The sequence below is a fragment of the Argiope bruennichi genome, chromosome 4, assembly GCF_947563725.1.
Source record: "Argiope bruennichi chromosome 4, qqArgBrue1.1, whole genome shotgun sequence".
In the NCBI taxonomy this organism is placed as follows: domain Eukaryota; kingdom Metazoa; phylum Arthropoda; class Arachnida; order Araneae; family Araneidae; genus Argiope; species Argiope bruennichi.
The window spans coordinates 63,160,812-63,185,477 of NC_079154.1; the positions used below are offsets into that span (position 1 = coordinate 63,160,812).

The window sequence follows — 24,666 nt, forward strand, 5'->3', positions numbered from 1 at the left end:
AATCAAGTTTAAAAAAATTATTAAGCCACCATGTTCCGATCTGAAATTTGGATTTCCTTTGAATTCCCCTTATGTCTATGTCAGTGGTCAGCAAACTCATTAGTCAACAGAGACAATGATTAACTGCTCAACGATTGAAATAACTTTTGAATTCCAATTTTTTAAATAAATTTTATTGGTAGGTATATTATTATTCGCTTAATTAGGGTACTTTTAAGCTGGCTTTTATGAAGAACGAAGGCGTAACTAACATACTCGCAAACCTCGATTTGCCGAGAAATGCGCACGAATGAAGTGATTTCAGGAATATTAAAAATTTTGAATGAAAAGTGCGAACATTATATTTAAAATTGAATGTATGGGCTTTAAAAGACCGATTTTATACTAAAATATACCAATAAAATCATGGTATATATTTCATAAATTCAAAAAAAAAAATTATTTAAAAATGTTTTCTTGTCAATTATTTCTTAAAACAACTCATAATCGCATAAGCCCAACAATGTAATACTTGCAACAAAATTGGCTTTTCAGAACTGACATATGCAAGCATTTTCAAACATTTTTGGTATATTTTTACAATTTAAACTTCATCTCGTTTCACACTGAAAATAAAGGCATGTAGGAACTTTAATTATGGTAAACTATTTGGACTGTACTGTTTTAGTGATTAAAATGTTTGAATAAATCAATTCGTAAATGTTTTTTATTTCTTTATTGTTAAATAAGAAATATACAACAGCAATCACACAGAAATTACAGTAATAAATATTGGAAAGCAGAGAACATTCGAACACCTCACATAGAAATATTAGAATAAGCACAAAACAGTAACTTTTAGAAAGTTAGCACATTAATTTCAGGTTTTTAAGATTGTTTAACTTGTACAGCACTTGCGACATGCTTTAGTTGTACAATGATGACGCAAATGCATCTAATTCTGTTAAAGGACATTAATATAAATCTGCAAAACATTTCTTCCTGAGTAGATTCAAACATTTTTTTTTAAAAACAGAACAGATTTTAATACAAGCAGAACCCTAAGCAGAAAGAAGAAAATGGGTCATTAGACAGATTATAACAAAGCATTTTTCAATTAGACGTATTGTTTCAAGCTGCTTTTAATTCGCTTTTTCCATCACCGATTGGATTTTTTTTCAACCTATACTCATATTTTAAAGTTCATTTAAGTGCCTTAGAAAAAAGAATCTCCTTTTTTCTAATTATTTACGATGGTATGCTATTTTTTTGAAGTAAATAGTTCTAAAATTCATAGAATTCATTATCCTTGAATGTGAAAACCTAATATCCGCTTTTGCCGCTTCGAACTCCCATTCCTCCTCGGGAAATGCCGGAGAAACTACTTGAACCGATTCCTCCCAATCCACCATATCCACCAGAGCTGATGCCGGCGATTCCTCCAAGACCTCCAGAAGAACCGATTCCACTAAGTCCTCCATAACCTCCAGAAGAACCGAATCCACCAAGTCCTCCATAACCTCCAGAAGAACCGAATCCACCAAGTCCTCCATAACCTCCAGAACCGATTCCTCCAAGTCCTCCATATCCACCAGAACTCATTCCACTCCTTCCTCCTAGACCTCCAGAGCTGATTCCACCAATGCCGCCGTAAGCTCCAGAGCCCATGCCACCTCCAAGTCCTCCAAATCCGCCACCTAAACTTCCAGAGGCAAATCCTCCTATATTGAAGGTGAAAAAAATGTTGATTTATGCAGTTGAAATAGTATGAAGTAATTAGTTTTTAATAGCCTATTTTACCCAGATTTAAGAGATGTAGTATCCTAATTAGTATAAAGAGAGTATACATAAATAATATAATGATTCAATCTATTTCAGGATGTTGAACTTTGTAGTAAGTATCGGAAAGTTTTTACATTATTTTGTATTGAGAAAATGTATTATTTTAGGCTTTATTCTTTCACCAGCTTCTTTGCTTTTTTCTTAAGTTATAAGGTTTTTGTTTCGTTTGTAATAAGGTTAGCTAGTATAATAACAATGCTGTTTGTCTCTTAATAGTTTCATGAAAGGTAACTGAAGAAAACATCTAACTAATAATAAGTAACATTTAAGATATGAGTGACATGAAAAGCTTCTATTCTGAAGATGATGATGATGTCGTGCCCAGGTTACCGCGGAAAGGGGGTGCAGTAGCTTCTGAGGGTAAAGACCCCTGAGCACCCAAGGGTAGAAGTCTGACTTCTAGCTCATATGAAGATGACATTCGCTTGCAAAACCCCTTTTTACAGAGAAGTTCTTTTACACACCTCACAGGTAGAACGCTGAGAAAGAACAACCATGCCCAAACCAGGGACGCCTAAGCCATGACGCCGGCTTTTATTGTTTGTTACTAGTAATAATAAAATTGATTAATCATAATCAACAGAAATAGTTTTAAATACTAACAGAACAAATAAAACTACGTTGTTCGAATTCAAATTTATGGAAATTCATTGTTCACCTATTCATGAATTAAGAAATGAAAATATTTCATTTCCAATCAAATTGTTTATCCATATAAGTATATAGTAATTTATTACCGCACAAGTGAAATGCGGTTATATTATAATTTTAATAAAGAATATCATAAAATTTAATATATCAAAATATTCCACTTGTTATTTAACTGCAGTTAAAAAGTATTGAAGTCAAAAATTGATTGATTCATTGAATTCTTCAGATACACTTAAATATCTCAATATATTCATACATAACTTAATGGACACAATAATAAAATGCTATTTTTAAGGTGATTGATAACGTTAAGAAGCACTTTTATTTTCACAGTATATAAATACATGTATAAGAAGAGTAAATAAACAACATTTTCTGGAAATGCTTTCATATATAATTTTAAGAGAACACAATGAGAATTCTGATTTTTTGAATAATTTTGGTTTAGTTTAGAGATATTAAAGTCACGCATTGAAGCAACGCATAGGAAACGTAAAGGGTAACTTTGTTCATCCCATCCGAATCGGGACATGCTTTTTCAAACCTCAGAATGACGTAAGAATTATGAGGTTGGACTTTTGATAAATATTATCCGAATACTAGCCTCAAATCTGCACATCCAAAGTTTCGAACGTGTTAACCTTGATCCTCCAAACAGAGATTTCAACAGAAGATCCGCAAGACCCTCTCTCAAATCATCAATCAGTTGAAGTTACAGACCATGACGGAAGAGGAAAACAATTAATAAAAAGTTGAGCAACAGATTTATTAAAGTAGATTTAAAATTTTTTTACAAAATTTAATATAAAATAGCTAATTTAGAATACCCTTATTCTAGAACTAATTGTAATCTCAATCTGATTATGGTCATGAAGCAATTTTAAGTAAAATTATATTGAAGTAACATTTAGCAATTAATTTAATAAATTATTTCTTGCGAAATCAGAGATATTCACCTCGTCCACCAGATCCAGATCCTGAGGGTCGTGTGTATCGTTCCTGGATTCCAGCGGGTGTCTTCTCAACATTCATGATGACATCAGCGGGGTTTTCTTTTCCATCGACTCCTGGCTCATTGGTGTTGACGGTTGCAGTAAATCCGGCAGGTCCGGCTGAATATTCAACCATTCGGTAAAGCCCCTGGGCATCTCTGTATCCGTAACTGCCCCTGACATTGCCGCTAGCATCTCCTTGCTCTGTTCTGAAAGAACCCCCTCCTTGTCCATCGGGTGCCTGGAATCCTGTGGAATAAGGTCTGGGCTGGCTCTGCAATATTAAGAAAAATTTATTAATTGTATAATTTATAAGGAATGGTCGCGTTAGAAAACATTTTGATGCTTTACTTTTTATTCTAAATGGTATATATTTTTTTAAATTCATTTTTACGCATTTTTAATTGAGTTGTATGCACCGCAACTTCTCATTTACCATTTAAAAAATTAATAAACTGTAAAAAAAAAATTTAAATAGCAGAAAACATTTCTTAATCGTTCTTAAAAAAATAAAAAATATGAGATAAAAATTCGATTGAAAATATTATAGATAAGCAATGTATTAAATCAAATCATTTTATTTTCGTATGAAGTAAATTATTGAGTTTACTCTTTTAAAGCAATCAATTTCCAAATTACTTACTTCTGCGCCTGATCCCCAACTTCCAGACCCGGACCCGACTCCTCCATATCCTCCTACAAGACCTCCGCCAATTCCTCCGTATCCACCACCAAGTCCTCCACCAATTCCTCCATATCCACCACCAAGACTTCCTCCTGGACCACCAAAGTTTCCTCCGTAACTGCTACCAAGGCCTCCTCCATAACTTCCACCAAGTCCATCTAATCCGCCAAGGCCTCCTCCATAACTTCCACCAAGTCCATCTAATCCGCCAAGACTTCCTCCATAACTTCCACCAAGTCCACTTAATCCACCAAGACCTCCTCCATAGCTTCCACCAAGTCCACCTATTCGGCCAAGACCTCCTCCGTAGCCACCCAAGCCTCCGATTCCTCCAAGTCCACCTAATCCTCCTCTAATTCCTCTTCCTGAGGCGCATTGCAGCAATGCAATGGTAAGGACCACGATCTGGAAAATAAAAAACAAAATTTTCTAGCAATGAGAAAATTATTATTGATATGGGGGCTTAAGGCATTGATAAATATGTTTTTTTTTTTTGTATATAGGTGAAATGAATAGAGCAAATTTCAATGAACATATCACTTATATCATTCCAATTTTGAAACAATCTTTATTGTGAAATAAGAGACACAGAAATAAGAGACATAAGAGAATTACAGCATTACATTTATAGTATTTGGACATAAACTATTAATATGGCAGCTCTGATAAATAAATTAGCTAGTTATATTAATGAGTTGTTTGCTTTTTTTTTGCTATTGATCATGTTTTTTAAGGTTAAATAATAAAAGGACTTAAAAATACGGACACAAAAAAGGTTTATTTCTAATCAATAAAATCTGAAGCAATAGCAATATACAGTTAAAAATGTTTTTCTAGAATTACTTATTTTTAAAATGAATGTTTGCAAGCGTCTGGTGTGTCAGAAAATGTTTTACGTTTACAAGTTAAAAGAATAAATTTTAACCTGGGAAGTATTACGCTTTATGGAAGAGAAATAATACAATAACACAATTGTTACTCGAACCAATATAGATGTAAAATATATAGCAATTAAAAAGCAAAACAGTTTCTTTAAGAAAAGTTAGATTCATACAAATAAGATAAAAGACATTTTTTCCTATCGATTTTTTAAATGTCAAAACTCAATGTATCACAGACTATTTCTAAACTAATTTATAGGAAGGAAAATTGAAATTGATATTTCAATTTATTTGTCAAATTATATCAGCAGACATTGGCATTTTCTCTCTTCGATTTTCTCTATACAAGACATATTTTAAGTTTAGTTTTATAGTTTAGAGTAGAAAATAGGGAATTCTTTGCACAGCAGTACAGCTCTCCCTTGATAAACTGGGTTCAAAATTTGATTACAATTTTCAATTCTTTTAGTAAAATTCACAAAATATCGTTTATTTTGTTAGTTCCATTTACGTATGCATCAATAACAAGTATACAATTGTCTCATTTTAAAACCGATCTACTATTTTGATATTAAAAAAAATTGTATTACATTTCATCTATCGATCCCATTATGTTTTTACGCTTAGTATTATTTTTATTTTCTAATAAATAAAAATAACGGTGAAATAATTTTACATTAATTTATGATGAAGGCGAGTACATGTGATAGTCAACTATTCAAATGGAAAGGAATTGAAATGCTATTCCTCGTGATTCATGAAAAGTTGGAGTTCGAATTTTTTGATGATTACTATACTTTATCTATATTACCTATGCGAGAAATTAAAGAAGAAACAAATATACTTTACCTTTAAACACTTCATAGCTGCCTTTGGTGTTGTTTCTGTGAAGGAAGGATCTTCAACTGCAGATTCTTGTGAAGAAGATGGGTATATATACTCCATCCGAATAATATGGAAAAATTTTGTGTTTTTGCAAGATGACACGTGACAGAAATAACTTAACAAAAATTTTAGCACACTTTCAAAAGCAGTGAAAATTTAAACATTCTTTAAAGCATTTTAATTTTTGAAGTTTTGCTATTTTTTTCAAGAAAGTATAGTTACGAATTAACTTTTCTATTATTTTTTTTCTTAGTAGATATCTTTCTCAAACCAACTGAATGAATGAGCGAAGATGACTGGTTGAAAAAGAGGTCATTTGCTTCAATGAGCCACGATTTCTGTTGAAACCAACTCTTCTTAATTTTGATATTAGAGTGAAATAATTGCAGAAAGTATTTATGTGGTTTGTAAAGATGCCTTTTGTTCAAATTTAATAAATTAGGTTTAATCAGTTGTGAAATTCTCTAGATTAATTATATATGCAAGGAAAACATTAAAACTTTAGAATTATTAATCCTTTTTTGAAATGTGTTGTTGATTTCTCCTTTTTTTAGGAAAATTTATTTGGGTAATTAAATGACAGAAAAGAAGTCCTTTAACTATTAAAAGAATCTGTTTCTGAAATATGTTAACAAACTGATGCAAGAGATATTTTTTACTCATCATTGGTATGTGCCATTATATTTTGTTTAAGCAATTTACTTTATTTACGGTTTCTTATATTGAGCTTTTGTAATGAAAAATTCTTTATGGTAATTTAAATTAGGGAAAATGATCTGGTTTTATCTACTACTTCTCGCATATTTTTTAATAAACTTGTCATGCGAGAGAACGCCTTGCATGGCAATGGCGTACAATAGTTTCGAAATATTAACATTTGGCTTCATTTAGCATTTTTACTGAGTCCATTGTTTGAACCTTGTTGAATTTTTTTGGCAATTAATCTCTGGCATGCGGTTAAAATTTCATCAACAATAGAATTTCTATTTTAGATGCGATTTTTCCAACCGGTTGAAACCAAACTTTTGCACAGAGTTAAACTGCAATTACAAAATCAATCACAAATTTATATATATTCTATATTTTTATTATAAGTCGTTCCATTTTTGATTTATCGCTTTTACATACTTATAAAAGAAACTTTTTTAATAAACTAATTCAAATTACAAATATTTTACATTGTAGAGGAACGAGACTCTTTATAACTTCATTATGAGGTAAATGACAATAATAGATGTATTTCTAGAACAAATGTTATTTTTTAAGTTCCAAATTTCACACACAAAAAAACAAAAAAAATGCGAACACGAAAATATACGACATTCACTATAATATCATCTATAATGATCAACAACCACGACCTAATAATGATAATAATTTAATAGGATCCTGGTAAAATATGCTTTGATGTTAAGAAGGTAACGCCATCTGTTGTATGAAAAGAAAAGGTACTTGTTATTTAACCGATACGGTATTAATTATATAAAAACATTTTAAAATCAATATTTCTTGATCATATAAAGCGTTGAAAAATTAGTTGAATTTTAATGAATTTTTTTTTCACTAAATATATTTTAATAAATATCTTTCTAACAAATATTGAAGCCGTCATTTAATAAGATATTGGGCTTCTTGATAAAGAATTCTCGAGTTCATATCGATATTGGTGCGTACATGGAATCAAATATTCACCCATTAAAATCTGAAATTCGGTTGTTTTTGTATTTTCACAGATTAGAGAGAGAGAGAGATAATTATGGAAAGAAACGATTTAAAGATTTCCTTCCTTTAAGCTCAGCCACTGCGACGAATGAAGCAGTAACTTGTAGTATTGAACTATTCACACTTAATAAAACAGGAAGGGGGAAAGGAAATTGAAATTTTGCAAGGGCATTTGGTCTTTTCCTGAACTTTGTTTGAATAGACGGGTAGCGATGGCCTGCTGGTAAGATATCGGCTTCGGAGTCGGAGGGTTTTGGGTTCGAGATCCAATTCCACCAAACCGTCGTGTAAGTGGACCCGGTGCACGTTAAATCCGTTTGGCCACACGTCCTCTCATTGATGTGGTGTGGAGAAGGGTTCCAGCTCAGGTTTCGTCCTCGTCGTCTGATGGGGGTTCAAAATTTCGAGGTCCGTCCCAAAATAGCCCTAATGTTACTGGATAAATTGGACGTTGATATGACTGAAGTAAACTAAATTGCTTGAATGGACATTCCATCCCTTCTTTATTGAGAACTGCAAGGGAATTTAAAGTTTATAGGAATCCTCAAACAGGATCATATTTCGAAAGTTTAGTTGACTTTTTAATGTTGAATGAATAAATGAACCGAATCATGCTTTGAATACTTCCTTGATATAGTTTAGATACAATTGAATAAGTTTTCCAGAAAATTAAAATTCATTAAAGAAAGAAAACTATTCAATTCATGAAATAAAATACGTGTACACCTTGTCCAAAAAATAGCTGGACACTATTCGTTGTTCCAAAATAATCGTCACACAATAGAAACATCCCTTTCCGAATAAATTTCTAAATTGTCTAAAAAAAATCAATTCGAATAGATAACAAATTCGCTACTCCGACCTGCCTTTGAGGCACATATAAAAAACTGAATGACCGAACCGCAGCGACAGCAACACTAGCGGAATCCATGGTTGAGTCCTAAAAATCATAAAGGGCCACGGTACAACCCTTCCTGTAGGAAATACGTCCCGTCATCGATACGAGGTAGCCAAAGCCCAGGATTTATGTATCCACCAAGATGACCAGTTCAAATAAATATGATATTTTGTAACTTTTAATAAAAAGTTGGTAAAATGAAAAGGAAAAGAAGACATACTTTTCAATGTTGTTTTAAAGATACATACGTTTCTTTTTAAACATATATAAAGGATAGAGGAAAAAACATTGTATGTAAGAGATACCTTTTCGTTTATATTTTAAGTGAAGTTTGATTTGAGGCAAATAGAAGCAAATTAGAGTAAAAGAAAACGATTTACGAAATCTTTAATTAATAAAAAACAAAAAAATACAAAAACAAATAAAGTTTTTGTAGTAAGTATTAACTCATGTAATATTAAATGTGTAAATAGATTAAACATTATTGATTAATTCATTCAAAAAAATCAATGTCTTATGTGTGGATAATGTAGTCACTATATTTAGACCAAATGGTTCTTTTTTGAAGAAGAAAAAAGCTTAAAATATTTCGGTAAATAAATTGTTCTTTTTTATAATTTTTTTAGTAATAAGAGATTAAGTAAACTTGAGAGTGTTTTAAAATATCGTTTGTTAGAAATTTGAATACAAATTATGCTATTTATGTTTTAATCCTATAGTGCATCGTGCAGCCAATTGCTTACAAGTTTTTATTTCCATTTATAAGCTTCACATGACTGTTCTAAAGGGCAATAATGAGTATCTCAAAATTCTTTTTTAAATGCCTTTTGATAAACATTTGTTGAAAAGATCTATGTATGGCAGTAGTTATGCTATAATTAGATTTAAACTGGAAATTTAGAAAATACCAAGGTGACTGTGGTATAAATAATTCTATCATTAAAAATATTTTTTTGCATTAAAAATATATTAATAGAAAGGTTATTTTTATTGTAAAATTATTATAACGTGATTTGTATCACTGGGATATAGTTTAATTCATAATGTAGCCATTTGGTAGATTTTTAATTTTTTTGAAAAAGAAATAAGTGAAACATTTTTAAATATTTTCCCTAATTGTATGTAATTATTCAAAACACATTTCTTTTGTAAAAAATAAAGCAATGTTGGCCTTCTAGTGTTAATTATAAAGCAATGTTTGAGGAAATAAGTATTAATCTTTTATTTTTCAGCTGCTTCAAAAAAATCTTTTACTTAAGTTTGTTAATTGAAAATCGATAGTTATATTTATGTCGAATGGTCGATTATTTTACATGACATATCTAGAGAATATTATTTTTGTTTATTTGTAATTAAATAAGGAATAAAATATATTTATTTCGCATTTTAATTTAGTCACGTTTTATCGCTTCTAACTAAAAACTTAATAAAAAAAATCATTTATTCTAGCAGAGGTACCATATTGTCTGAAATGGAAGTTTGAATAAAAAAAATTAATAGAGTGACCTCTGATGCTTGCATCCATTGAAATGGACCCTAAGTGATTTCTGGTATATTTCCGGCAGGTTTGAATCAATTTGTATAAAATTTGACATCCAGGGATTTATCATTCAAAATCATTTAAAATAGTAAAATAATTTTGCAATTGGAAAATTTGAAAATTAGACTAATATAAATACGGAGATAGCAGCTTATTTGAATAAAATTTATATATTTTAAAAACGGACATACTTCCAAGTTGTTTGACACGTTTTCTTGAATTTAAATTTTATAGATTACGAACTCTATTAAGTATTTTTTGAAGAACTATGAAGCATCTTTAAATAAACAGTTGAATTCCAATTAGAAATAGAAAAAAAAATACTTCAAAGTAATTTTTTGGCTTTCAGTAAACATTCAATTCATTTAATTTTTTGTAAATGGATTTTAAGCTTCAAGAATACAATAAGTTCTATATTATTTTAAAAAAATAAATTGTGGTTAAACTAATTTCTATAGGACGTTTCCTTTTGCACATTTCTCAAAATGGAAACATAATTCCATTTTTAGAGGAAAAATGTCCTAAATTAAAGCATCCAATTGTAGCCGTTATTGTAGTTGAAAATTTTATAAGCCCTAAATCGCCTAAAGGAGATTGATTTATTTCCTTCTCTTTTATCTGTGTTTTTTACTGCAATTAAGCACGGTCGGGAACTACACACCTGTTTGTGGAGGTCCCTAACTTGGCATTCTAGATCTCCGGCTATAACACCATTAAACGTATTTGCTAGGAGTGGCATTTATAAATGTAGGTACATTCTAAATGTAAATTTTTAAAATCATATTAAAATTATATTTTGTTTATTAAAAGAATTTTACGTTAAAATCCTATAAATAATCTTAAGTAATATAACGGATTGAATTTATTTTACAGATATGAAAAAAATGTACAAATTTTTTGCTCTGAATATAATTTTCTTTATGCAATGTTATATGCATAATTAAAAAATTATTCAAAATATTTTACAGAACAGAGGGGTAGAAGCGCTGTTACTGGCTTATATGCAATTCACCACAGTACTCTCCCTCCAGTGAGTCGAAGGGGAGACTAATGATACTAATGTTGAGCGGCGATGTATTTAGTAGCTGTTGTCTTAATGGGCCAGTACCAAGTTTTGAGTGGCGAGCGTGTGTGTGTGCTGATGCGCCAAGTGTGTCTGGCGACTTTTGGTTGCTGCGTCACGTGAGTCTGACGACTTTGGTTGTGGGTAGATGGCGCCACAACAGCTGTATGAAGGTTGAAGGTTCAGCGTCCGAGGTCACCAATGAATAGGTGAGGGACGCGCTAGGATAGAACCTGGGACCTTTAGATTAGGAGTGCAGCAACGATCCGATTTCGCCCAAACAGCTGCTCGGGTAGAAGCTGTTACTGGCTTATATGTAATTCACCACAATATATAAAATTTAGTAGTTTGGTAGTTTGGCATTACTTGAGTACAAGATGAAAGGAAAGGATTTTCAAAATATTAATTTCATAAAAAGATTATCGAAATTTTCACATGTTACCGATAAATATGGAAAACATATGGCAAACATTACATTTAAGTAACTTAAAAAAAATAAATAAATAAAAACTTCTCCATAATATTAGCATTATTTATGAAGAGATTTTTTAAATAAAATTTTAATTAATTATTTACAATATTTTAGAAACATTTTTACAACAATATTTCTCCTTGTTTTAATAACTTCCTTTGCATTCCGATGTGATGCGATGATATTTACCCTGAATTACTGAGCGATTATATTTTTTAATTAACAATTATTGTTTTTTTATAATTAAGAGTAAATTTTTGAATAATACTAATCAAGTTTTAAAAAAAATTATTAAGCTATCATGTTCCGATCTGAAATTTGGATTTCCTTTAAATTCCTCTTACATCCATGTCAGTGGTCGGCAAACTCATTAGTCAACAGAGACAATTTTTAACTGCTCAACGATTGAAATCACTTTTGAATTCCATTTTTTAAATACATTTTTTGGTAGGTATATTGTTATTCACTTAATTAGGGTATTTTTAAGTCGCCTTTTACGAAGAGTGAAGGCATGACTCGCGAACATGATGAACATGACTCGCGAACCACGATTCGCCGAGAAATGCACGCGAATGAACTGATTTCAAGAATATTAAAAACTTTGAATGAAAAGGAGAACATTATATTTAAAATTGAATATATGGGCTTTAAAAGACCGATTTTATATTAAATTTACCAATAAAATCACGGTATATATTTCATAAATTAAAAAGAAATATTATTTAAAAAATGTTTTCTTGTCAATTATTTCTTAAAACAAATCATAATCGCATAAGCCCAACAATGTAATACTTGCAACAAAATTGACATTTCAGAACTGACATATGCAAGCATTTTCAAATCTTTTTAGCATATTTTTATAATTTAAATTTCATCTCGTTTCACATTGAAAAAATAAAAGCAATTACATATGTAGGAACTTTAATTGTTGTAAACTATTTGTACTTTAGTGATTAAAATGTTTGAATAAATCAATCCATAAATGTTTTTTATTTCTTTATTGTTAAATAAGAAATATACAACAACAATCACACAGAAATTACAGTAATAAATATTGAAAAGCAGAGAACATTCGAACACCTCACATAGAAATATTAGAATAAGCACAAAACAATAACTTTTAGAAAGTTAGCACATTGATTTCAGTTTGCTAAGCTTGTTTAACTTGTACAGAACTTGCGACATGCTTTTGTTGTACAGTGATGACGCAAATGCATCTAATTCTGTAGGAGGACATTAATATAAATCCGCAAAGCATTTCTTCCTGAGTAGATTCAAACATTTTTTTATAGAATAAAACAGATTTTAATACAAGCAGAAGCCTAAGCAGAAAGAAGAAAGTGGGCCATTAGACAGATTATAACAAAGCATTTTTCAATTAGACGTATTGTTTCGCCTTTAATTCGCTTTTTCCATCACCGATTGGAATTTTTTTTTCAACCCATACTCATATTTTAAAGTTCATTTAGGTGCCTTAGAAAAAATAATATCCTTTCTTTTCTAAGGATTTATCATGGTATGCTATTTTTTTTGGAAGTAAATAGTTCTAAAATTCAGAGAATTCATTATCCTTCAATGTGAAAACCTAATATCCGCTTTTTCCGCTTCGAACTCCCATTCCTCCTCGGGAAATGCCGGAGAAACCACTTGAACCGATTCCTCCCAATCCACCATATCCATCAGAGCTGATGCCTGCGATTCTTCCAAGACCTACAGAAGAACCGATTCCACTAAGTCCTCCATAACCTCCAGAAGAACCGAATCCACCAAGTCCTCCATAACCTCCAGAAGAACCGAATCCACCAAGTCCACCATAACCTCCAGCACCGATCCCGCCAAGTCCTCCATACCCACCAGAAATCATTCCACTCCTTCCTCCTAGACCTCCAGAGCTGATTCCACCAATGCCGCCGTAAGCTCCAGAGCCCATGCCACCTCCAAGTCCTCCAAATCCACCACCTAAACTACCAGAGGCAAATCCTCCTATATTGAAGGGGGAAAAAAATGTTGATTTATGCAATTGAAATAGTATGAAGTAATTAGTTTTTAATGGCCGATTTAACCCAGATTTAAGAGAATCCTTATTATTATACATAACTTAATGGACATAATTATCATACATAACTTCATGGATATAGTAATAAAATGCTATTTTTAAGATGAGTGATAACGTTAAGAAGCACTTTTATTTTCACGGTATATAAATACATGTATAAGAATAGTAAATAAACAACATTTTCTGGAAATGCTTTCATATATAATTTTACGAGAACACAATGATAATTGTTTCTGAATAATTTTGGTTAAGTTTAGAGATATTAAAGTCGTGTATTGAAGCAACGCATAGGGAACATTGAGGGTAACTTCGTTAATTCCATTTAGCTATAGAGGGTGGCATCCGAATTGGGACATGCTTTTACAAATCTCCGAGTGACGTAAGAATTATGAGGTTGGACTTTTGATAAATATTACCCAAATACTAGCCTCAAATCTGTGCATTCAAGATTTCGAACGTGTAAACCTTGATCTACCAAAGAGAGATTTCAACAGCAGATCCGCGAGACCCTCTCTTGAATCATCAATCAGTTGAAGTGGTTGATAATACAGACCATGACGGAAGAGGAAAACAATTAAGAAAAAGTTGAGCAACAGATTTATTAAAGTAGATTTAAAATTTTTTTTACAAAATTTTATATAAAATAGCTAATTTAGAATACATTTATTGTCAAACTAATTGTAATCTCAATCTGATTTTGGTCATGAAGCAATTTTAAGTAAAATTATATTGAAGTAACATTCAGCAATTCATTTAATAAATTATTTCTAGAAACGTTAGCCAAATCAGAAATATTCACCTCGTCCACCAGATCCAGATCCTGCGGGTCTTGTGTATCGTTCCTGGATTCCAGCGGGTGTCTTCTCAACATTCATGATGACATCAGCGGGGTTTTCTTTTCCATCGACTCCTGGCTCATTGGTGTTGACGGTTGCAGTAAATCCGGCAGGTCCGGCTGAATATTCAACCATTCGGTAAAGCCCCTGGGCATCTCTGTATCCGTAACTGCCCCTGACATTGCCGCTAGCATCTCCTTGCTCTGTTCTGAAAGAACCCCCTCCTTGTCCATCGGGTGCCTGGAATCCTGTGGAATAAGGTCTGGGCTGGCTCTGCAATATTAAGAAAAATTTATTAATTGTATAATTTATAAGGAATGGTCGCGTTAGAAAACATTTTGATGCTTTACTTTTTATTCTAAATGGTATATATTTTTTTAAATTCATTTTTACGCATTTTTAATTGAGTTGTATGCACCGCAACTTCTCATTTACCATTTAAAAAATTAATAAACTGTAAAAAAAAAATTTAAATAGCAGAAAACATTTCTTAATCGTTCTTAAAAAAATAAAAAATATGAGATAAAAATTCGATTGAAAATATTATAGATAAGCAATGTATTAAATCAAATCATTTTATTTTCGTATGAAGTAAATTATTGAGTTTACTCTTTTAAAGCAATCAATTTCCAAATTACTTACTTCTGCGCCTGATCCCCAACTTCCAGACCCGGACCCGACTCCTCCATATCCTCCTACAAGACCTCCGCCAATTCCTCCGTATCCACCACCAAGTCCTCCACCAATTCCTCCATATCCACCACCAAGACTTCCTCCTGGACCACCAAAGTTTCCTCCGTAACTGCTACCAAGGCCTCCTCCATAACTTCCACCAAGTCCATCTAATCCGCCAAGGCCTCCTCCATAACTTCCACCAAGTCCATCTAATCCGCCAAGACTTCCTCCATAACTTCCACCAAGTCCACTTAATCCACCAAGACCTCCTCCATAGCTTCCACCAAGTCCACCTATTCGGCCAAGACCTCCTCCGTAGCCACCCAAGCCTCCGATTCCTCCAAGTCCACCTAATCCTCCTCTAATTCCTCTTCCTGAGGCGCATTGCAGCAATGCAATGGTAAGGACCACGATCTGGAAAATAAAAAACAAAATTTTCTAGCAATGAGAAAATTATTATTGATATGGGGGCTTAAGGCATTGATAAATATGTTTTTTTTTTGTATATAGGTGAAATGAATAGAGCAAATTTCAATGAACATATCACTTATATCATTCCAATTTTGAAACAATCTTTATTGTGAAATAAGAGACACAGAAATAAGAGACATAAGAGAATTACAGCATTACATTTATAGTATTTGGACATAAACTATTAATATGGCAGCTCTGATAAATAAATTAGCTAGTTATATTAATGAGTTGTTTGCTTTTTTTTTGCTATTGATCATGTTTTTTAAGGTTAAATAATAAAAGGACTTAAAAATACGGACACAAAAAAGGTTTATTTCTAATCAATAAAATCTGAAGCAATAGCAATATACAGTTAAAAATGTTTTTCTAGAATTACTTATTTTTAAAAATGAATGTTTGCAAACGCCTCACGTGTCAGAAAATGTGCTACGTTTAAAAGTTAAAACAATAAATTTTAACCTGGGAAGTGTTACGCTTTACGGAAGAGAAATAACACAATATCCGGCAATATTCATTCGAAACAAATTATTACTCGAACCAAACCAGGTGTAAAATATACAGCAATTAAAAAGCAAAACAGTTTCTTTAAGAAAAGTTAGATTCATACAAATAAGATAAAAGACATTTTTTCCTATCAATTTTTTAAATTTGAAAACTCAATGTATGACAGACAGATATTTCTAAACTAATTTATAGGAAGGGAAATTGAAATTGATATGGCAGTTTGTTTGTCAAATTATATCAGCAGACATTTCCTGTCTTCGATTTTCTCTATATAAGGTACTTTTTAAGTTTAGTTTTATAGTTTAGAATACAAAATAGGGGATACATTGCACAACAGTACAGCTCACCTTTAATAAACTGGGTTCAAAATTTTCAATTCTTTTGCTAAAATTCACAAAATATTGTTTATTTTGTTAGTTCCATTAACTTATACATAATAAAAAGTATACAATTGTCTCATTTTAAAACCGATCTACTATTTTGATATAAAAAAAATTGTATTACATTTCATCTATCGATCCCATTATTTTTTTACGTTTAGTATTATTTTTATTTTCTAATAAATAAAAATAATGGTGAAATAATTTTACATTAATTTATGATGAAGGCGAGTACATGTGATAGTCAACTATTCAAATGGAAAGGAATTGAAATGCTATTCCTCGTGATTCATGAATATATGGAGTTCGAATTTTTTGACGATTACTATACTTTATCTATATTACCTATACGAGAAAGTAAAGTAGAAACAAATATACTTTACCTTTAAAGACTTCATAGCTGCCTTTGGTGTTGTTTCTGTGAAGGAAGGATCTTCAACTGCAGATTCTTGTCAAAAAGATGGGTATATATACACCATCCGAATAATATGACAAAATTTGTTTTTTTGCAAGATGACACGTGACAGAATTCTAGCTCACTTTCAAAAGCAGTGAAAATTTAAACATTCTTTAAACCATTTTAATTTTTGAATTTTTTTTTCAAGAAAGTATAGTTGCGTATTAACTTTTCAATTATTTTTTTTCTCATAACTGTTTTTTTCTATAACCGTCATAAACCAACTGGATGAATGAGCGATTATGAGTGGTTGAAAAAGAGGTCATTTGCTTCAAAGAACCACGATTTTTGTTGAAACCAACTCTTCTTAATTTTCATATTAGAGTGAAATAATTGCAGAAAGTATTTATGTGGTTTGTAAAGATGCCTTTTGTTCAAATTTAATAAATTAGGTTTAATCAGTTGTGAAATTCTCCAGATTAATTATATATGCAAGGTAAACATTAAAACTTTAGAATTATTAATCCTTTTTTGAAATGTGTTGTTGATTTCTCGTTTTTTTAGGAAAATTTATTTGGGTAATTAAATGACAGAAAAGAAGTTCTTTAACTATTTAAAGAATCTGTTTCTGAAATATGTTAACAAACTGATGCAAGAGATATTTTTTACTCATCATTGGTATGTGCCATTATATTTTGTTTAAGCAATTTACCTTATTTTTGGTTTCTGAAATATGTTAACAAACTGATGTAAGAGATATTTGTTTCTCGTCAATGGTATTGCCATTATATTTTTTACGTAATTTACCTTATTTTCGGTTTCTTATATTGAGCTTTTGTAATGAAAAATTCTTTATATTAGATTAAACCAGGGAAAATGATCTGGTTTAATCTACTATTTCTCTCATACTTTTTAATAAACTTGTCATGCGAGAGAATGCCTTGAAGGGCAATAGCGTACAATAGTTTCGAAATATTAACATTTGGCGTTAATTTAGTATTTTTACGGAGTCCATTGTTTGAACATTGGTGAGTTTTATGGCAATTAATCTCTGGCATGCGGTTAAAAGTTCATCAGAAATAGAATTTCTATTTTAGATGCGTTTTTTCCAACCGGTTGAAACCAAATTTCAACACAGTGTTATAATTGCACTTACAAAATCACTCACAAATTCTTATATATTCTATATTTTTATTGTAAGTCGTTCCATTTTTGATTAATCGCTTTTACATACCTATTAAAGAATAGACCGACAGAAAAACAACCCATTGTTAGATTTAGCTCAAACTTTGACAGGCGTCTATGTTAAATCTGTATACCGAATCCTATCAATCTAGCTTTCTACATTTAGTAGTTATGATGTTAAACTATATTCGGAAAGTGGACAGACTAAATTCTTTTAAACAAATTTTGTTCAAATTTTGATAGAAATTTGCAAATTTTATGTAAATGTTGTATACCAAATTTCAACAGTCTAGCTCAAAGCGTTTGTGAATTATCTTTGTCTCAAACAGACGGACGGACATTCTCCAAAAATTTGTTTTTCTAGCTTAGGGAGGTCTAAAATGTCCAGAATCGTCAAACTCCCGAATTCGAATTTTTTGGTGATTGCTATACTTTCTCTCTAGTACATATACGAGAAAGTTTAAAGGACAGTTTTTTTTAAATCTTAACTTACAGATAAGCAAAAAAAAAAAAAAAAAAAAAATATCGAAGAAATGTGCTCAGAAGTTTAATACTTATTTTTCTCTGAAAGGTCCCGAGATGTTTGATTTATTTATTTCATTCTCAATGAAATATAGTTTCTAAACTAAACTAAATATAGTTTCATCTCCATTTTCTTTAGCTTAGTCAAATATTTATCGACTTTATATATTTATTAATAACTTCTGTATGGTACTACAGATTTAATGAAAAGATGTAAGATAATTTTTTGTATTTTTAGTTTAGTTGTAATATAAATTGAAAAAATGTTAAAATCCTTTTTTATACGGTTTAATGGAAAATCATAAATTGTTTCAGTCTTCCGTCCACCGTACTTCAAATTATTTTATTTTCTATTCAAAGTACCTATCCTCTTTTAAGATTTCAGCTATTTCCTCTCCAAAAAAGAAATATACTTTATAGTTGTGTCTTATATGACAACTATTTTGTAAAACCACGAGTAATATCTTCTGGTTACAAAATTTGAGATTAACGTTTTTTCAGGAAAACGTTTTTAATGTATGTAAAATGTTACTTGCAGAATTGTACAACACCATTGACATAGTAAGGAGAGACATCTTGCATTAATATATGGATCAGAGTTTATAAAAGGCATATTTCTTTTACGGCGAATTTCAAAACTATGGTGCAGCAAAATGCGAAGGAACTTGGCTTATACATCTGTTGTAAGCCTCATTTATTATGCTTGCTGAAACCACTTCCTTTATGTGAAAACAGAGAATCTTTCGGAGTTAAGCGAAGAGTAAAATCTACCCAAACTTTCATAAAAATTCAAAATAATCAGCAAACAAATACGCTTTTCGTGCAATCTCTATTTAGAATTATATTTTTGATTATTGGTCCGTATTTGAGGTAATTCAGGGAGGAGGGATAACTGAAGCATAAGGAAAAATTTTATGAAAGTTCATGAGAATTAATTAAATCGATATTTTTTTAATTTATAAAATATAAGGAAATTTTTTCATTCAGAACAATGTTGCCTATATCAACTAAGATTAATAACATTAGAACGAAGACTTTATTCATTCTTCTATGAATCTGTAATATAGTTTGGGTATGAAATTATTGTCATTGTTAGAAAGAGAGATTTACCGCGATTCTTGATGGATGCTACTATTCGTTTCAGTATCCCCAGACTGCTACTTTTCGACGATTTTAGCTTATTAAGTGATGCAACATGGAAGAATGAGCGCATTTCCAGAATTCTTCTACTTTATTTGACTTTGATTTCCACCGCTTTAGATTCAATTTGATTCAATTTTTTCTCACGTGTGTACAAGAGTAGCGTCGTTTCTGACTTTGCTATTTTATTTTAATTCAAAATTGAGTATTGACTACTTATTTGAGAATTCAAGAGACAAAAGAGCTTTGAAGGATGGCATGAAGAATTTTTTATATAATACCATGAAATGTGATCGAAGGGCAGGGATAGCCTGATTGATAGGGCGTTGGATTCGCATCCCTTGGGTTGAACCCCGTCGGCCGAAGACTCTCCGTGTGTGTGATGGCTGGTGCACTTATAAATCTGTCGTGGTCACAAAATCCTCCATGTCGAAAGTAATACGACTGGGGGTACTGGACCAGGCGTGGTCGCTCTCTGATTCAGGTCTAAATTACGATCTGTGGATGAGTGAATGAAATGCATGAATGAAGTCTGCTCCGTAAAAAGGGTTGTGACGTGTGTGTAGCGAAGATGTCCTCTTGGCCCTAGATGGCGCTACTGAAAAACAAGAGAAGCACCTTGGCTTAAAATTGCTGACTTCGTCAGGGAGTTTGTCTATGACAAGGGCCATTAGAAACAACAATAACAAGTGGAACTGAGATTATCTACCATTGTTAATCACAAAATGTTACCAAAAAATTCAATAGAAAATAAAAAAAAATTGTGAAAAAAAGTAAAAGTGTAAAAAAACAAATTATCAAATTTTTAGATGAGAAATCTTCCATTCATCATAATTTTAATTCTATGCCCCTTACAGTAATAATAAATTCGTTCTAAAACATTTTACTGTACCTTTTTCAGTATTTTTTTCCAAAATTATAGAAGTTATTAGCTATTTTTAAGTCTCCTAAGGTCTTAAATAATCCGAGTTCTTATTACTGTTAAACACATCTTTCTTTCACTCTTCATCACATCTCTATTTTGACAAAATATACGCATTCTGACGCATGCGCAAAAGCGCAGAGAGCTTTAAAATACGAGAATGAGCACTGGATAAATGACAATCAGCATTGGTGGTAAAAGTTACTGAGCGGTTGCTTTATGTGGCGACAAAAATGAAAGTTCTGGGAAATGCAAGAAATTTGACTTTATCTCTATAAGGAATTGTGATTTAGAGATCCATCTGGTAGATTCCCTGCCCTGTCGAAAAAAAACCTATATAAAAATGAGCTGAAATGAATAATTAATTATCGCTTTGGAATGCTGATCGCAGTGTAATTTATGCCGTAGAATGCTATTCATAGCGCTTTATATAGTTGTTTCATTAAAGATATTCTGTTTGTATGTGTGTTGATAATTTCTGCAAGTGCCGTTCTTTGTGTACATCTTGGCTGTGTTTTTGTTGCCTATGCTTGGTGTTTGCTAGTGGAATAAAGTTACTGGACTGCTTGCACCCAACACTCAGCTGACAATTTGCTGCACCAACACTCAGCTGTTTAAAATCTTGAATCAAGCATATCAAATTATCCTGTTAAAACATGATCGAATTTTTGTCACTATTAAATATAACCCATTAAATAATTCTAGCTTAAAGATATCAGAAGCATTTTTGGCTCAAAGGTAATTAAGTTCATATACATTTTTATCATAAATAATGAAGTTTCTTCTTATTAAAGATAATAAATTAAAGCATTGCTTTGATACAAATTTGAATAATAACATTTTCGTTATCTTTTCAACCATATTAGATTTCATTTTTCCAAGTATGCCGAAAAAGCTTTATTATTATTATTATTATAGCAGCTTTTAAATTTTACTTTTCAACTAGGCCTGCATGGAAAATTCGTAATATGCACAATTGTATGTTTCTAAATTCTATATAAGTTGTATAAATAAATAAACTAGTGAAGTGTGTATTTAAGAAAATCAATTTAATAACTTGTGTAGTTTAGTAGATTATATATATATATATTTTACCATTTTTACAAAAAAATATCTATGAATACATATAGAACTTCTACATATCTATGACATTTAAATCATACTATTCGCGTCAAACTTTAAGTTGTTTCAGGTAATATATCTTTATATTATTTTCTTTAAAATTACATGCAATTCATTTAGAAAATTATGTAAGATAACATTAATGCTTAGTGAGGAAAATTCAATCAATTTATTAATTGATTGACTGGATACATTCGAAATACTTTTAAAAGTGTTCAAATTTTATTATGTAAAATTATCTTTATCTTTATCGCTGCTAATATTAAAGATGAATAGGTATGTATATGTGTTGGCACTGTACACTTCATGTACACTCTGTACACTCCATGATCTAGAATTACCAACGTTAGTATATATATACTTTGGAAGGTGGAAATATGAACTTTGGAGTGACTGTTATCTTCTATATCTTCATCCATTATTTTTTTAAGTGAACATTTGCCATTTTTCTGCAATAACTTCCAAAAATATTATCAAGCAAAAATAAATGAATATTATCATAAAATTGAAAAGATTATCTTTTTAGCAATCCATTATGTCACATAAATTCTTTCTATTATTAATAAATTAAAAAAAAATAACATGTATTTAAAACAATTTTCTAATACTATTTTATTTTGTTGAATTTACATTGACTTGGAAATGTTTATTTAATTCTACTCAGAGGATCCATAAAGAAACAAAACAACAGCACGAAGGCTAAACTAGTGGATCAAATATTTATATTTAACGAATAAGTTTTTTCATCTCACCGGTTTTCCGAGCTTACAATGATATGTTATTATGAAGTTATCTCACCTTTAGTTGTTTCAAAAACTAGTTGAACCGCCAGCTGTTGAAATCTATTTTTTTCTATCAGTCACACTATTAAGATTAAGTAATCTAAGATTGATTTTATTTAAATATTCCATGTTTCACTTTTTGTAGAAATTGAAAGTAGATTGCTGAATTTAAAGATTGCTTATTAATAACGTTTGTTGAATTTATATTCTTTTAGAGAAATTCATTAAAGCTTCTCAAAGCTGTTTACTTTTCGCTGGTAGAGAGCGTTAAATAATCTAAAAACACTCAAATCTTTCAAAATCTTTGAAATATGAGGGTTAGAAAGGTTTCAAGAGGGCAAAGAACAAGAAGAAAAGAATCAAGACATTATTTTCCTAAGGTCACTCTCTGTTATCCTGATTAAGTAGGAACTGAGTTAAATTGTGTTTTGAATATTTCTTCTAACTTCTCAAAAATTTAAAAATAAAACTTTTTCTTTTATTTTTTAGAGATAAAATATTTGTAACGTTTGGAAATTTCTCTTTGTGAATTTGTGTTATGCATATACGCGTATGAATATGCGTATGCGTATATATGCGTCAACCATGAATGAATATTATAGATATGTTCAACCTCTAATATCATGAACTTTTCCCTTTTTTAGAACTTCGTAAATTTTATTTCCTGATGCGTTTCTTTCCTTTTGCTGTTTTATTTGTGTTTTTGCAGTGCCGTCTGGGGACCAGCCGGTTCCAGGAAGGTCGAGATGGTGGTGCCAAGTACCTCACATGCCGCCAATGAGCAGCGCCTCTGGCGGAGGAAACGGGAATTGCTGTCAGTTGATGCCAAGACACGGCGATGTGAAGACGAACTATTGCGACGTGCAGTTGACGTCAAAACGGGCGAGGTGAAGACAAACTATTAAGAACGTGTTGCTTAAAAGACGAATTTTTATATTAACTCTGAACCTGATTATCATAGTCTCATCCTGTAAATTTATCATCTTTAATTTGTTCATCATCATTAACGTGACTATATTGTCACTCATTAAATTCTCAAATATCAACTAACTAGAACTTGTTATTACTTGGTCATCATCAGCACACATATATGTCTATGTATATAAATATATATGTCCCTAAATATATGCCAAACACATTTATTGAAGTTGATTATATATGTTTTTTTATACAAGTTGATGCATGAGTAAAACTTAAGGCTTGACGTTAATATGAGTCCAAGTGGGGAGAATGTATAAACAAAAATAAGTAAACATCTTTGTACACAGAAAATGCGCAATATTGCTTTCGAACCCATGAATAAATTTACACATTTGAGCGGAAAAGACGGGTATATAAAAACAACTTGTATCATATTGATGTGAAATGCTTGTTGTCTAATGTTATCATATTGATGTGAAATGTTGATGTGCTGTTTTCCTCTCCTCAACGAATTTCGATATCAGAAATTGAAATTTGATGAATGCCGATCTTTTAATTTTTTATATTAAAATACATACCTAGAAATGCTGTCATGTCTGCAGTTTCAAAAATGGAATTAATAATTATACAATTATTGTGCATCTGATAAGGTCAATAAATCTTTAAAAAATAATTGGACGTAATTCGAAAACCAATCAAATTTATAAAAGTATGCAGATATTGTTAAAAAACCCTATACAAACTCCCGTATGATATCAACCCCTATGGCATAAAACTTGACTTCAAAATTACAATTAAGTTTAATGAAAGGAATTTTTGAAAAATACGCTTTCATTAATGTGCTGAAAAACAGATTTTTTTTTGTTTTAATAATATTTCACTTTTGAATGTTTATTTCATAATTCATTATTATTAATGTTATGAATTTTGGTATTAACTTTCCACAAATTCATTACCAGATGATTTGATGATGGAATGAAAGTTAAATTAGTTCGTTAACTAATGATAAGTTTTGGAAATTTCAAAATAGAATAGTGTCACCAATGTCACAAAAGGGTCGAAAAATTTAAAAATTTAGCACATCATGCATTAAAAGAAGAATCTGTTAAGAAATTCCGCCTTCATAAACATGAAAAATAA

General features: G+C 30.9%; 1 protein-coding gene across 1 annotated transcript in view; it reads right to left on the reverse strand.

Moving 5' to 3' along the window:
- Nucleotides 1-15,288, reverse strand: part of LOC129966323 (uncharacterized) — a gene marked incomplete at its 5' end in the record, with an annotated part of 80,934 nt that extends 65,646 nt beyond the window's left edge. The window contains 2 exons of the mRNA XM_056080743.1: nucleotides 14,466-14,775; nucleotides 15,145-15,288. Coding sequence (XP_055936718.1) covers nucleotides 14,466-14,775; nucleotides 15,145-15,288 — 454 coding nt within the window. The remainder of the gene's footprint in view (nucleotides 1-14,465; nucleotides 14,776-15,144) is intronic.
- Between the last annotated feature and the right edge of the window lie 9,378 nt (nucleotides 15,289-24,666).